This window comes from Pristis pectinata, chromosome 6, assembly GCF_009764475.1.
Source record: "Pristis pectinata isolate sPriPec2 chromosome 6, sPriPec2.1.pri, whole genome shotgun sequence".
NCBI classification, from domain to species: Eukaryota; Metazoa; Chordata; class Chondrichthyes; order Rhinopristiformes; family Pristidae; genus Pristis; species Pristis pectinata.
The window spans coordinates 80,921,113-80,937,042 of NC_067410.1; the positions used below are offsets into that span (position 1 = coordinate 80,921,113).

The 15,930-nt window shown below is 41.1% G+C and overlaps 1 protein-coding gene across 1 annotated transcript in view; it reads left to right on the forward strand.

The window, feature by feature from the left end:
* veph1 (ventricular zone expressed PH domain-containing 1) overlaps nt 1-11,031 on the forward strand; it is a 165,074-nt gene extending 154,043 nt beyond the window's left edge. Inside the window, exons 14-15 of the mRNA XM_052018809.1 lie at nt 9,236-9,372; nt 10,539-11,031. Of these exons, the coding sequence (XP_051874769.1) occupies nt 9,236-9,372; nt 10,539-10,775 (374 nt within the window). The 3' untranslated portion in view covers nt 10,776-11,031. The remainder of the gene's footprint in view (nt 1-9,235; nt 9,373-10,538) is intronic.
* The last annotated feature ends 4,899 nt before the right edge of the window (nt 11,032-15,930 follow it).

The following is a 15,930-nucleotide window of genomic DNA, read 5'->3' on the forward strand; positions in this document are numbered from 1 at the left end:
CACAGAGCCTTACCATCATCGGGAATGGGGATATTCTTGGAGCCTGCTCCTCCCACAAGCTATTAAAATTTTCCACTATCATTCACAACTAGATGTGTCAGGATTCGCAAAGCCTCATCAGATCCATTGGTTGTGAGATTACTTCACACTGTCTATTGCAAACTCTTTTTGCTGTTTGGCATGTTTAAAGTCATTGAAACATTCAAAATTCTTACAGGGCTTGAAAAGATAGCATCAGTAGTGTTGCTTAGCTCCGGTCATGTATCTAGAGCTGGGGTCAGACAGTCAGAATCAATAAAATAAATTTTTTCACCCAGAGGGTATAAATCTAGGAATTCTCTACCTAATAGTGCAGAGGAGGGTGTAATTGGACGTGTTTAGGTCAGATCAGCAGATTTTTTGGGGTCTTCAAGGGATATGTAGTGAGTGCAAGAATGTGGCAATTGAAGCTAAAAAATCAGCTTTGATCATATTGAATCGTGGAGCAGGCATCAGGGGCTAAATGGCCTGCTCCTCTTTCTTGCATGATGTTCCAGTTGCAATTTCAGCTAAAAATTGGGTGTCAACATGGTGAGTCTGGTACCGTTCCTAGAATGCCCTTCTGCAGGAATACACCAGCCCATGAGGTTAGTTTGCGATGGTGTACATTTCTCCTGTTGCTGATGGTCCATACTGCCTCATGGATGCTTAATTTTTAGTTGCCTAAACTGTTCTGAAATTATCCATTTGGCACAATTGTAGTACCACACAATACAATGAAGAGTGGCCTCGATGAGAGGACAGGACTTTGTCTCCACAAAAGCCACCATCATGGCCAGATACAAAAGAAAGGTTGGCGAGGACAAATCAAGTGGTTTATCCCTTATATTGGTTTACTTTCTACTTGCCACAGACAGAATCTGGTAGCTATATCCTTCATGACTGCTGACTGTCAGTGATGGTGGTACACTGCATGGGGAAGTTCAGAGTACGTTGCTATTTTCAGTGCTTCCAAGTGTTGTTCAGCCTGGAGAAACTCTGATTCACCAGCTGAGTGACAACAGTAGGCAGTTATTCAGGACGTTTCGCATGACACCATGAGACTTCACAGGGAGTAACTGCACAGGCACGTGACGTCAGTCGGTAGCACGCAAACAGTTTAAAAAGAGAAGGAAAGTCTTCGGCGTTTTCGATCGGGAGCGAGAGGCGAGCGAGCGGAATCAGCCGAGGAGTTCCAAACAGATAAGGTTTTTTTCCCTTACGGTTCGGGGTTAGCGGGGAGTAACTGTGCAGGCGCATGACGGACTGCCATATCCAGCAGGCAGCGGAGTGAGAGGGAGCAGAGTGATTGGGCTTTGGCTCAAGGGTCTTAGACGAGGCAGGTGAGTAGCTGGTAGGTAAAGGTAAGGTTTACCTGTTACCGTTATAAATTTTAAGTAGGATAAAACTAGGTAGGGGAAGAATTAGTTCAGATGGAAGAGATGGTAGTGTGCTGCAGCTGCTTGATGTGGGAGCTAGTGGACCTTGCTGGGTGCATGGTGGCCACATCTGCAGTAAGTGCTTGAGGCTGGAGGAACTTCAGCTCAGAATTGATGAGCTGGAGTCACAGTTTCAAACACTGAAGCATCAGGGAGGGAGAGAGTTACGTAGATGCTGTGCATCAGGAGTCAGTCACCCCCCCTTAGAGCAGGTACTTCCAGGGTCCAGGAAGTAGATAGAAGGGCGACTGTCAGGGGAGAGAAGAAGAAAGGGAACAGGCCGATAGTGCAGAGGACCCTGGAGGCTGTTACCCTCAATAACAAGTTTTCCGCTTTGGAAGCTGTTGAGGGGGATGACCTGCAGGAATCAAGCAGCAGTAGCCAGGTCTCTGGCACTGGGACTGGTCCTGCTGCTCAGAAGGGAAGGGAGGAGAAGAGGAGGACAGTAGTGATAGGCGACTCGAAGGTCAGAGAAACAGATAGGAGGTTCTGTGGAAGTGAGCATGAATCCCGGATGCTATGTTGCCTCCCAGGTGCCAGGGTCCAGGATGTCTCTGATTGGGTCCACAGTATTCTTGAGAGGGAAGGAGAACAGCCAGAAGTCGTGGTACATGTTGGTACCAACGACATAGGTAGGAAGAGGGAGGAGGTCCTGAAAAGTGAGTTTAGGGAGCTAGGCAGAAGGCTGAAGAACAGGACTTCAAGGGTAGCAATCTCAGGATTGCTGCCAGTGCCACGTGATAGTGAAGGTAGGAATAGGAGGAGATGGCAGATAAATGCGTGGCTGAGGAGTTGGTGCAGGAGGGAAGGTTTTAGATTTTTGGAACATTGGGATCTCTTCTGGGGAAGGTGGAACCTGTACAGAGAGGACGGGTTACGGCTGAACCCAAGGGGGGCCAATATCCTTGCAGGCAGGTTTGCTAGGGTGGTTTGGGAGGGTTTAAACTAGTTTGCGAGGGGGATGGGAACCAGGGGGGTAGGTCAGAGGAAGAATTGGATGTGGAAAAGTCAGATCTAACATGTAGAGAGGCTTTGAGGAAGGAGAAGCAGAGTACAGGGTATAAAAGTAGAAAGGTGGATGGGCTAAAGCGCATTTACTGAAATGCACGAAGTATCAGGAATACGGGTGATGAACTGAGAGCTTGGATAAGTACTTGGGACTATGATATTGTGGCTCTTGCAGAGACTTGGCTGTCACCAGGGCAGGAATGAATATTGAATATTCCTGGATTTCAGTGTTTTAAAAGGGATAGGGTGGAGGGGGGGGATGGGTGGCGATACTGGTCAGGGATACTATTACAGCTGTAGAAAGGGTGGATAATGTAGAAGGATCCTCTCTAGAATCAGTATGGTGGGAAGTTAGGAACAAGAAAGGAGCTGTTACTCTACTGGGAGTATTCTATAGGCCCCCCGGTAGCAGCAGGGATATTGAGGAGCAGATTGGGAGGCAGATTTTTGGAAATGTGCAAGAATAACAGGGTTGTTATCATGGGAGACTTCAACTTCCCAAATATTGATTGGCATCTGCTTAGTGCCAAAGGTTTATACGGGGCAGAGTTTGTTAAGTGTGTCCAGGACGGATTCCTGTCACGGTATGTTGACAGGCCAACTAGAGGGAATGCCATATTAGATCTAGTATTAGGTGATGAACCGGGTCAGGTGGCAGATCCTCAGTGGGTGAGCATTTGGGGGACAGTGACCACCACTCCATAACCTTTAGCATTGTCATGGACAAGGATAGGAGCAAAGAGGACGGGAAGATATTTAATTGGGGAGGGCAAATTATGAGGCTATAAGGCTAGAACTTGAGAGTGTAATTGGGATGACATCTTTGAAGGGAAATGTACTATGGAGATCATTGTTCAGGGATCTCTTTCAGGATGTCAGGGATAAATTTGTCCCAGTGAGCCAGAGAAAGAATGGCAGGGTGAAGGAACCATGGGTGACAAGAGAGGTGGAATGACTAGTTAGGAAGAAGGCCACAGCATACATAAAGTGTTAGCAGCAAGGATCAGACAGGGCTCATGAGGAATATAGAGTAGCAAGGAAGGAACTTAAGAAGGGGCTGAGGAGAGCAAGGGGATATGAAAAGGCTTTGGTGAGTAGGGTTAAGGAGAATCCCAAGGCTTTATTCATGTATGTGAAGAGCAGAAGGATGACGAGAGTAAAGGTAGGACCAATTAGATGTGCCTGGAAGCTGTGCAAGTGGGTGAGGTTCTCAATGAATACTTCTCTTCAGTATTCACCAAAGAGAGGGGCTTTGATGACGCTGAGGACAGTGTTGGTAAGGTTAACGTTTTAGAGCATGTAGATATCAAGAGAGGGGATGTGTTGAATCTGTTAGAAAATATTGGGACAGATAAGTCCCAGGGGTCTGACAGAATATTCCCCAGGCTGCTCCGCGAGGTGAGGGAGGAGATTGCAGAACCGTTGGCTAGGATCTTTGAGTCCTCGTTGTCCATGGGAGTGGTACCGGAGGATTGGAGGGTGGCAAATGTTGTCCCCTTATTCAAAAGGATTCTAAGAGATAGGCTCTATGAGCATTTAGAGAATCAAGGACTGATTAGGGACAGCCAGCATGGCTTTGTGAAGGGAAGATCATGTCTCACAAGCCTGATAGGGTTCTTTGAGGAGGTGACCAGGAAGATTGATGAGGGTACTGTAGTAGATGTGGTCTACATGGATTTTAGTAAGGTTTTTGACAAGGTTCCACATGGTAGGCTTCTTCAGAAGGTCAGAGGGCATGGGATCCAGGGAGGCTTGGCTGTGTGGATTCAGAATTGGCTTGCCTGTAGAAAGCAGAGGGTTGTGGTGGAGGGAGTGCATTCAGATTGGAGGGCTGTGACTAGTGGTGTCCCGCAAGGATTGGTTCTGGAACCTCTACTTTTTGTGATATTTATTAATGACTTGGATGAGGGGGTAGAAAGGAGGGTTAGCAAGTTTGCAGACGACACAAAGGTTGGTGGTGTTGCGGATAGTGTGGAGGACTGTCGAAGCTTGCAGAGGGATATTGATAGGATGCAGAGCTGAGCTGAGAAGTGGCAGATGGAGTTTAATCTGGAGAAGTGTGGGGTGGTACACTTTGGAAGGACAACTTCAAGGCGGAGTACAAGGTTAACGGCAGGATTCTGGGTAGTGTGGAGGAGCAGAGGGATCTGGGAATTTATATCCACAGATCACTGAAAGTTGCCTCACAGGTGGATAGGGTAATTAAGAAAGCTTATGGGAATGTTTGCTTTCATAAATTGTGGGATAGAGTTTAAGAGCTGCAAGATAATGATACAGCTCTACAAAACTCTGGTTAGACCACACTTGGAGTACTATGTCCATTTCTGGTCGCCTCATTATAGGAAGGATGTGGAAGCATTGGAAAGGGTGCAGAGGAGATTTACCAGGATGCTGTCTGAATTGGAGAGTATGGATTATGAGGAGAGACTAAGAGAGCTAGGGCTTTACTCTTTGGAGAGGAGGAGGATGAGGGGAGACATGATAGAGGTATACAAAATATTGAGAGGAATAGATAGAGTAAACAGCCAGCGCCTCTTTCCCAGGGCACCAATGCTCAATACAAGAGGGCATGGCTTTAAAAATAATGGGTGGGAAGTTCAAGGGAGATATCAGGGGGAGGTTTTTCACCAGAGAGTGGTTGGTGCATGGAATGCGCTGCCTGGGGTGGTGGTGGAGGCAGATACATTGGTCAAGTTTAAGAGACTGTTAGATAAGCATATGGAAGAATTTAAAATAGGGAGGTATGTGGGAAGAAGTGGTTAGGTAGTCTTAGATGTGGTTTAAAGGTCGGCACAACATGGTGGGCCAAAGGGCCTGTATTGTGCTGTATTATTCTATGGATCAGATATCAATATCAAGAATTCCCAGGGCTACTCTTTTATATCACTTTACCTCCTCTTGTGGTGGGTTTGGCCTGGCTCTGGGACAGGACATACCCCAGGGATTGTGTTAAACAAACCTGGCACACTATCCACGAGTACCACTATAGGTGAATGGTTGTCCAATCTGGGAGCCACCTCTCTCTGTTTAGAGAATAGTCTACTACTGTTGAGAAGAACACTTTGCAATGTCTAAATTCAGTGCCTAGGTCAATGCCAAGTGCCCTGTCCAGTTTTATCCTTTTTCTGGCAGGAGTGCTGTCCATCTAAATCAGGGTCTACTCTAAAACTGGAAGGGGCAAGTAAGCAGAGATAAGTTGGTGGTTTTACTTAACAATTCATTTTCAGTCCTGCTATCTGACTTTATTCTGCATTTGGGATAGAGAGATAGAAGTTGCACACTGATCCAGCCTGCAATATGTTCTCACATCAATACACACATTTATTGGAGGTTGTAGTCAGATGTTTATCTAATAACTTTTAAATTTGGTGCCAGTGTTGACTGCCACAGTCCTGAAATGTCATTGTTTTACAGTAATGTACAAGGTATTTCATATTTAAGATGAATAACTCATGCAATGAATGTGTGAGCATTAATTTGTGTGTGTGCAGATCTGATTGCCCAAACAAACTGCATCATTTTCTTCCCTTGCTGTTTTTAGTATTTAAAAAGTACAGGCTAATACATCTCATATAACCAGCAACAATTTAGAAAAATATATAAATCATAGCAGTCAAGTAAAGAGCAAACACTGAAGTCCTTTAACTTTATGATGGATAAGGTGGTAAAGAAGGCATATGATTTGCTTGCCTCTTTGGCCATGGCATAGAATACAAGAGCTGGGATGTCATGTTACAGTTATATAAAACATTAGTTAGACCACACCTGGAGTATTGTGTGCAGGTCTGCCACACTATGAGAATGGGATTATGCTGGAGAGGCCGCATAGGAGATTAACCAAAATATTGCCCAAATTGGACAATTACAGTTATAAGGAGATTCCAGATAGGCTGGATTTGCTTTCCCTGGAGAGAAGGCTGCTAAAAAGCGGTAACCTGATAGAAAGTATATAAAATGATGAGAGGAGAGAGGATAGACAAGATGGATAGTAAAAATCCTTTTCCTGTTGGTGAGGGTGTCAAACAAGAGGGCATAGGTTTAAAAGGCAAGAGGTAGAAGGTTTAGAGGGGATCTGAGAGGAATTTCCTGCCCCATCCCACACAGGGTGGTTAGAATCTGGAATGTGCTTCTGGAAGAGGTGGTGGCGGCAGATACTCATGACATCAAGAAACATCTAGATAAGTACTTGAATCAAAAGGCATAGAAGCCGAGGACCTAATGCAGGCAAATGGGATTAGTGTAGGTGGATACAAAAGGGCAACATGGACCTCGTAGGTCGAAGGGCCAGTTTCTGGGCTGTCCGACTCTGACCTTGATGTATTTTAACTTGAGTTACGTGCCAGAAATGTATTCTCATTTCAAATTCCATTTGCATTTGACTGATTGTTGCCAAGAATTGTATTCCTAGCCTCAGATTCCTGTGGTTTCATCTCCACAATGTGGCTGGGTTGTACATGAAATAGTTTGTGTGAATGGGTTGTTTGTACGCCAATTCTCAGTGGACATTTTTGAGTCAGTAAAATGGAAGCAGGCACAATTTGAGAAGTTAATATTTTAAAAAGATAAACAATACAAAAGTAATTAAAATTAAATCTATGATCTGAAATTGTCCAATAAAATCTTTTGGCAAGATCAATGATTCAATGAATGACACCCTCTCATTATGGTAATTTTGTGTTTAACAATGACAAAATTATGTTAACTTTGAACATCCTGTTTAATTTGGAGAATAGGTCAGTTGGCCCCTCAGTATGCTTAGCCAATGAGCTTATTGCTGATCTCTGACCTAACCAAAGGTAATAAGGGATACAGAGTTAATTTTTAAATCTGAGATTGATGAATTCTTGTTAACCTTTAGCTGGTATCAATTGCACATGTCTATGTCACAATCTCTTAAATTGTCTCTGAAGTATTGAAAATGTTAGTTACAGATTGAACTTCTGACTTCCTGGTTTTTGTCTGTCAGTGCACTTGGATCTAATAAACTCTTAAACTAGCTTGACATCATCTGTGCATACAACACCACAGATCTGCTTTTGCAATAGACATTTGGGAAGGGAAAAGTATTTGCTGAAGCTTTGTGGACAGGCTCCTTCAAATAGAAAGTATTGTAGTATCTTGCAGAACTGATTTGTACTTTCAGCTTTAATAATGAATTTCAAATCTTTTCCATTGATGAAAAATCTCCTGGCATCTCTTTTATTATAGCCTATATTCCAAATTGTTAAGAATCTGAGAATCCTAATCTCCCCTTTGTATGATATTATCTTGGAAGCCACAACCAAGAGATTGTTGGCTTCTTTATGTTTAAGGATCAGTAATAAAGCAAATTAATTAGGACTTCCTTATGATACTTGAAATAAATCTCAAACTCTGTATTCCAAAACATCACAAGAGCTGCAAATAAATTTGTAGCCTTGCTCATGTGGGCATAGATTTTTTTTTAAAAAGAGTGAAAATACCTGCAAGGCTATCGATGCTCATCAAAATGGCTGAGTCAGCGCCTTAAACTGTGCACATCATCAGCTAAACACAAATCCAGCAGTTAGTTGATCACAGATTGGCATTAAACAGAATAAATTAGGGTATATCTGTTCTTTTAATAGTATAAAAAGTCTCAGTGACAGAGAGCCTGCAGTAGTTAGTAACTTATACAAGTATGGAGCCTCGTACTTTAATTGTTGGAAAAATAAAAAAGTGATAGAAAAAAAATCTCTCCATTCTGATTCCTATACACTATTGACATTGAAATAACTGTTCAACTTGGACCTGGTTACATGCTTGAATGCCAACCCAGTAGTAGTGGGGTGGTCCAATCAGACCCATGGTGGGATCTATTTCCCCAAAGTCAACCCATTTGTGAAGCTCCAGTGAAAGTATTGCTGCCCCTTCTGTGCTATTAACCATGTGGAAAAACATCGCTTCCTCTCGACGCTGGCTTCACCTCCCCTAAATTACTGGGTTTTGAAGCCTGGAAACCCAGCTGGCAACTATTAAAACAAAACAAATTAAACTCAGACATATTAATTTAACGAAATTAAAATGGTCTAACAGTTTGCTAGAAATGGGTTGCATTCTTGCCTTGCCTCTTAAACCCAGCCTTGAGACTGCTCTGTCTCCAGTTCTTGCACTCTGGGTTCAAGATTTTTTAATATTTTAGATATCTGTGCATGCCACAAAGACACCCATATTGTGGGAATTAATATCCAATCCTTTTCCACTTAGTAAGCGTTCTACTAATTTCACTGGTTAAGAAGGTACAACATTGATTATTATGATCCTCTGTGGAGAGTTCAACGCTTCTTAGGCTCTCTAATAACTGCTAGCTTTGGTGATAAAGCCCACAGAAAGATGTGGCAATAGCTAAGTGGAATGGGCAATGAGTGGTTAGTATTTCATTCATCACCAAGCCCAAAGTCTGGGCCAAAATGGAGGCACAAGAGACTGCAGATGCTGGAATCTAGACAAAAAAAAATAGACTGCTCGAGGAACTCAGCGGGTCAGGCAGCATCTGTGGAGGCAGAAGGACGGACGTTTGACATTTCAGGTCAAGACCCTAAATCAGGATTCAAAATTATTTGTAATAAAATCAGTATTATAATTTTTCTTTTTAGTATGTTGATAACTGATTGTCCCTGTGTTGGCGCAGGAAGCGTGGCGACACTTGCGGGCTGACCCCAGAACACTCGATGCAAAAAGTGCATTCCACTGTGTGTTTCGATGTACATGTGACTAATAAAGATACCTTATGTTTAATATTCTTTTAACAGTTGTAAATCAGGATGGTCAACCAATCATTGAAGGCAAGCTCAAGGAAAAGCAAGTGAGGTGGAAATTCATAAAGAGATGGAAGACCCGTTATTTCACATTGGCTGGGAATCAGCTCCTCTTTCGCAAAGGAAAATCAGTAGGTAGATGTTTATAATTCAGTAGACTAAATTATTTAAGTATTATATCCCACAAATAAATTCTCACTGAATTATTTGTCTTGAGCTGTATTTTAACTCTGCAAGTCAATTCATCTTTAGAACTAAAGCAAAATACTACACTTCTGGTAATTGGAAATAAAAAAAAACAGGAAATGGTGGTAACACTCAGGTCAGGGAGTGCCTTTGGTGAGAGAAACTGTTCCAATGATTGGACATGAACCCAAAATATTAAATCTTCTCCTTCCTGCATAGATGCTCACTGATCAGCACTTTTATATTAGTCATCATTAAAATGAGCTTGCATCAATTTGCAGTCTAATTTTCTTCCCTCTTGGGATTTTATGTTAGAAAATAAGCCACACCAAAAAAAGTGTTTTTCAATTGTCAGATTGAAATTGCATTTCTTGGGACCTCTTCCAAGAAGGGATATCAGCTCCATGCTGACAGAAGTTACCAACACTACCATAATACAAACTACATCACTGTAAAATGGCTCCAGTTACATTATGCAGGAACCTTTAAACACAATGCAATTCCAATTTGGAATACATGAAGGTACTAACTTTCCATGACTAAAATGTCTTCCAATCAATCCTACAGGTAATTTTACTTGACTAAGAATCTACAAGTAACCAAATAATTCACATGTAATGGAACAGTGCTACTAGAAACACTGTCGTCGACAAAAGCAAAACCAAAAAAATTCAAGTAGAACTTATGATTTAGCCTAAGTAAAAGCAGCCACGTAAAATAAAACAAAATAATTTAATAATACAAAATATTGAATGAAGGAAGGAGAATGTTTCTGTTCAAAAACCAATGCAAAAGCACTGGTGACTGAGTCAATTAGGTAGAGGTATCTTTATTCCTGTTGTCTGGCATCTTTGACTAATGAATTGAACTAAATGGTTAAGAATAAAGTGATGATTTGACACATTCTTGATGTAATAACGCATAATTAAACTTATCTCCAACCTATAAAATAATAACAAGAAATGGTTGCTTTGGTAATAAAATGTTGAGATAGTCAACAGTTGTGCCATTTCAAATGGTCCTCTAAGTGATGGAAATTTAAATAAAACAAATACTTCTGAAAAATGTCGCTTCTGTTCTGCCGATTGTTATTCAGCTCTTTGTCTTTCAGAAAGATGATCCAGATGATTGTCCAATTGAATTGAGCAAAATACAAAGTGTAAAGGTCATCACTAAAAAGCGAAGAGACCGCAGTCTTCCTCGGGCCTTTGAAATCTTCACAGATAACAAAACATACATCTTCAAAGCAAAGGATGAGAAGAATGCAGAGGAGTGGTTGCAGTGTATCAATGTCGCAGTAGCCCAGGCAAAAGAAAGGGAGAACAGAGAGGCAACAACTTACCTATGAATAAGTGTGAGAGTACTTGTTTAAATAGATGGCAAAAATAATGATCAGGATGAATCACTACGTAGATCTTGCAGATCTAGATTGCAATTCATTGAGGGTGAATCACTAGGGTGTCTAAATCTTAAAATGAGAGGTAGCAATATTAATATTTGGGCGGGGGGGACACTGCAGTTTATTATCAAGTAGCAAGATAACAAATGTTTGGCAACATGGGATCTGTTCAATCTAAAAAGGTCAAATCAGCATTAACATATGAACTGTGACAAGTACCTCAAAATGAAAATCTGAACATATAGCTGATTACAGCATGTGATTTAAAATAGCTCAATTTGATTTATAATATTTTTGCATTTTGAATTCTTATTCACTTTCATTGTAATTTATTAGCTTCAAGTTCCACTTAGATTTATTGACATTTTGCAGAGAAGCAAAACTGGAAATATTTGTTCCTTACAGTAAAATTCCTCACTTGTATCATTATCATGTTTTGGTTGCATAATTTTCATTACATTCGTGAATAGTGGTTCTGAGAAAACATGGGAAATGTGTCTCATGGCAAGGATGCAAGCCACGTATTTCCTGAACCTGCCCCCACCCTGCCGCTGTAATGACCAACTCTCTTCAGCATAAACAGGATTCTATCAGTTCTAAATGATGGTTGCTAGAACCCCTCTGAATAAGTTCAATAAGCTGATATTCACTGGATAGTCTCCAATTCAAAAAGTCACAAGTTTCAACAGACACCATAGATTTAAGCACAAAATCCAAGTCAAACCTTGGTAAAGAATTGCATCCTTTAACAACTGATCCTTTTCAGGAGGATGCAAAACATCCAAAAGTACAATACGAAGTTTAAAACAAAAAGGAAGGAGATCCAAACGTGATCCAATTGTGTACATTGAGCTATTTTTAAAAAAAAAATCAGAGAGTGCACCTCAAAAAGGTCATGCAATGGTTTCACCATATTTTTGGTAACATCTTGAGGATTTGTCAAGATGCTAATGAAGCAATTATTAACCAAAAGAAAATTTCATTTAAAATGCAATGAATTTGAAATGGACACCTGATTAATCTTTCTTGATATGGAATCTGGTGTTCAGAAGTACATCCCTGCTGCTAACATGCTGTAAAGCCACATCAGCACTTTGCTTTCCGGGTCCAAAATTAATTCCATTGACTTGGCTGACTTGACTGTGTAGCATACTTAGGGCTAGCAACAGGGGGTGAATTGCTAGACGCTATTGTTTAAGATGAACAAAATCGTTGTAAATAGTTTTACATTTATCTGCCTTATGTATTTATTATAATTACGGTTTGGGTGCATTCTTAGTAATTGCTGTGAATGCTGCTGTGATCAGCTTAAAAAAAAAGTTTTGCATCCTGGCAGAAGTCCAATGCTTTATCTAAATGGCCAGCTAAAAGCAAGAAATAAATCAAACATCCTTAGAGAGTTCCAACAGCCAAAGTTATTGTCAAAGCTTGTAATTTGGTGTCTGCTTTTATTTTGTTTGCACAGCAGGAATAACACTGATATCCTAGAGGAATTGTCTCCCCTCCCACCAATGGCAACAAACTTAAAAGATTTCAACCCATACCTTCGGAACTAAAAGTTATATGATAAAAGGCTACTGAGAGATCACAAGTATCATTAAAAACTATATTTTTTGTAAAGTATGTAATTAGCAAAGACAGATTAAAAATTACAAAAGGATTGCTCTCTTGTTTTTCTCTGGCCCATTGTCTTCATTTTGATTTGGTATTGTCTATTTTCTTCTCAATGTCTCAGTTGATAAATGATGCAGTATTGAGCCTTCTGGATTTGGAAAGAGGTAAATTATATCCCATATCTAGCTAAACGTCATAGGTCAGGCAGGCAAAAATTCAACTTGTTTGTAATTGCCCCTTAAATGATTTCTGTGGAAGAGTACCTGTATTGAGAAAATGACTGACAAAGCACTACATGGTCAAATATTCATGAAGAAGGAATACTTGGCTGAAGTACAGTACAAATACAAGAGTTGATGTTGAAAAGAAAGGTAAAAGGGGATTGGTAACTCACCTTTTTCCTAATTTCTTGAGACACCAACAGAAGCTCAGAAAAATCAAGATAAAACTCCATTTTTCTTTAAGCTAAAGTTGGTACATTTTCTGCCAATGATAGAACAATAATGTTTGCTATATCATTAGTAGCTATTTATATTTCAAAGCTTGCTATTGGGCAACATGACTTACAGTTTGCCTGAAACACAAATTAGTAGGTCATTTGGCTCTGAGCCTGCTCTGCCACTCAGTAGGATCACAGAGCACCATGCAAATTCAGAATCCCATTTCTCTTTTCTCCTGCTCTCCCTTAATCTATTTAGCCATAACTATATCTAACTCCTTCTTGAAATATATTTGGCCTCAATTACCTCCAATGGTAGAGAATTCCACAGGTTCACCACTTTGAGTGAAGAAATTTCTCCTCAGAGTCCTAAGTGACTTACCTTGTATCCTTGGTCTATGACCTCTGGTTCTGGACATCTTCACCATCATGAACATCCTTCCTGCATCTGGTCTAACCATTCCCACCAGGACTTTAAGTTTCAGTGAGGTTCTCTAACAAATACAAGCCCAATCATCCTAATCTCCCACCATACATCAGTCCTGCCATCCCTGGAATCAGTCTGGTGAACCTTTGCTGCACTTCCTCTGTAACAAGAACATCCTTCCTCACAAGGATGCCAAGCCTGCACACAATACACAAGGCCCTACATAATGGTGGTAAGACATCCCTGCTCCAGTATTCAAACCCTCTCACTATGAAGGTCAACATACAATTTGCTTCCTTAACTGCTTACTACAGTTGCCCGTTTGCTTTCATAGACTGGTGTTAAGAACCAACAGGTCCCATTGCATCTCTTCCTTTCCCAACCTGTCATTGTTCAGATTATAATTTGTCTTCCGGCTTTCCCAGCAAAGTCCTGAATAAACTCAGCCACTGAGCATTCGGAGCCCTCTTGGGAAGAAAATTCTAATCTTTACCACCCTCTGGATGAAGATTTGTTTGAATGGCTGACCCCTTACTTTAAGACCATGGCCTAATTCAGTGGAAACAACTCCACATCTACCCTGTCAAGCTCAGGAGATTTCTTCAAAATGTATAAAATTCTTGCTCTCATTCTTCGAAAATCAGGGGCAGGCCTAGTTTATTTAATATCACCCCATAAAATAAACCTGCCATCTCAGGAATCAATCTGGTGAACATTCGCCAAACTTCCTTTATTGACAGTATACCGTTCCTTGCGCAAGGAAACCTGTACACAATATTTCAGATGCGTCTCACCAGGAAACAAGACGTCTTTATTTTGTACTCAAATATTCCTGCAAAAAAAAAAGGCCAACATACCATTTGCCTTCCTAATTTCTTGCTGGATCTTCATACTAACTTTTCATAATTCTTGTACAAGGACAATCTGAACTGATCTAATACCACCTCTAACATCTTTTGATAGGTACATCTGGCCCACATTTGTCTGTTGGGTTTGTTTGCCATTGCTGGTTTGAAATCATACCTTTCAAACTTAAGCACTTACCATAACCAACTCATGACTTAATTTTGTCGTTTGCTTATCGCCTTTTCAATTTTATTGAGTATGTTATCACACATCAAATCTCATCAAGGAATATAGAATGATACAACATGGAAACAGGCCCTTCAAACCAATTCATCCATGCCACCCAAGGTGCTTACCCGAGCTGGTCCCATTTGCGCATGTTTGGCAGATCCCTCTAACCCTTTCCCATCCACATACCTGTCACAATATCTTTTAAACATTGTAATTGTACCTCCATCTACCACTTTCTCTGGCATCACCTTCCATAAACCCACCACCCTTTGTGTGGAAAAACTTGCCTCTCAGGTCCCCTTTAAATCTTTCCCCTCTCACCTTAAAACTATGCCCTCTAGTTTTAGACTCTCCTGCCTGGGAAAACAACTGGGACCATCCACATTATCTACGCCCCTCATGATTTTATAAACCTCTACAAGGCGATCCCCCCCCCCCCACCAACCTCCTTCACTCTAGGGAAAACAGCCCCAGCCTATCCAGTGTCTCCTTATAACCGAAGCCCACCAGTCCCAGCAACATTACTGCAAATCTTTTCTGCACCTTCTCTAGCTTAATCATAACCTTCCAGCAGTATGACAACCAGAACTGCATATGATACTCCATTGCTTTGTACAGCAGTAACACAATGTCCCAACTCTTGCACTCATTGCCCTGACCAACGAAGGCAAGCATGCCATATACCTTCTTCACCACCGTCTAACCGTGTCACCACTTTCAGGGAACTATATTCTATTTTCCATTCCTTTGTCCACTTTCCCAGTTGATCTAGATCCTGTTGTAACCTTAGACATCCTTCTTCACTGTCCACTACACCACCAATTTCAGAGCCATCTGCAAATTTACTACTCATGCCACCTACATTCTCGTCTGAAATCATTAATATATGACAGCGTAATATTTCACTAATCAACTTCAGTGGTGGATACAAGGAAGATTTTTTAATGATTACACAAGTCAATTTTAGCGGAAACTTGAACTGTACCTTTTTCCAATACACTCTGCATACAATTTCCTTACTGAATGAAAGCAACCAGCACGAACTTTAATGCTGGTAGCTCCAGCGTGCAACAATGAACTCTTTGGAATGCATAGTTAAGAGGGGAATGTGGGTCTGGTTGTGGTATCACACTTGAGACAGCAGAATATTATTTGCTGAATATAGATGCTTCTATGGTGGAAGGCAAGGAAACAATTTGTGGTTTGGTGAAGAACAAAGAGAGGGAGCAGAAGTATGGGAAATGGAATGGTATTGCCAAATTCCTCATTAACCATAATATTACAGGATCATTAGTTAAAGAAAATGGAAGGTATTGTATATTGGAAGCAATGATATGGAAATTGATTTATCTGTTGATATTAAAGGGAGGGGAATGAGGACAATGGAAAAGAAGTGATGCAGGAGGATGTGCAAGTAGGGAGTCCTGAAGGACATTCGTTGACAGCCTAGAGAGTCACAGAGGTGCACAGCATGGAAAATGGCCCACTGAGTCCACATCATCCATCCATTTACCCTAATCCTTTGGTAACCCATTTTATTCTGCCCA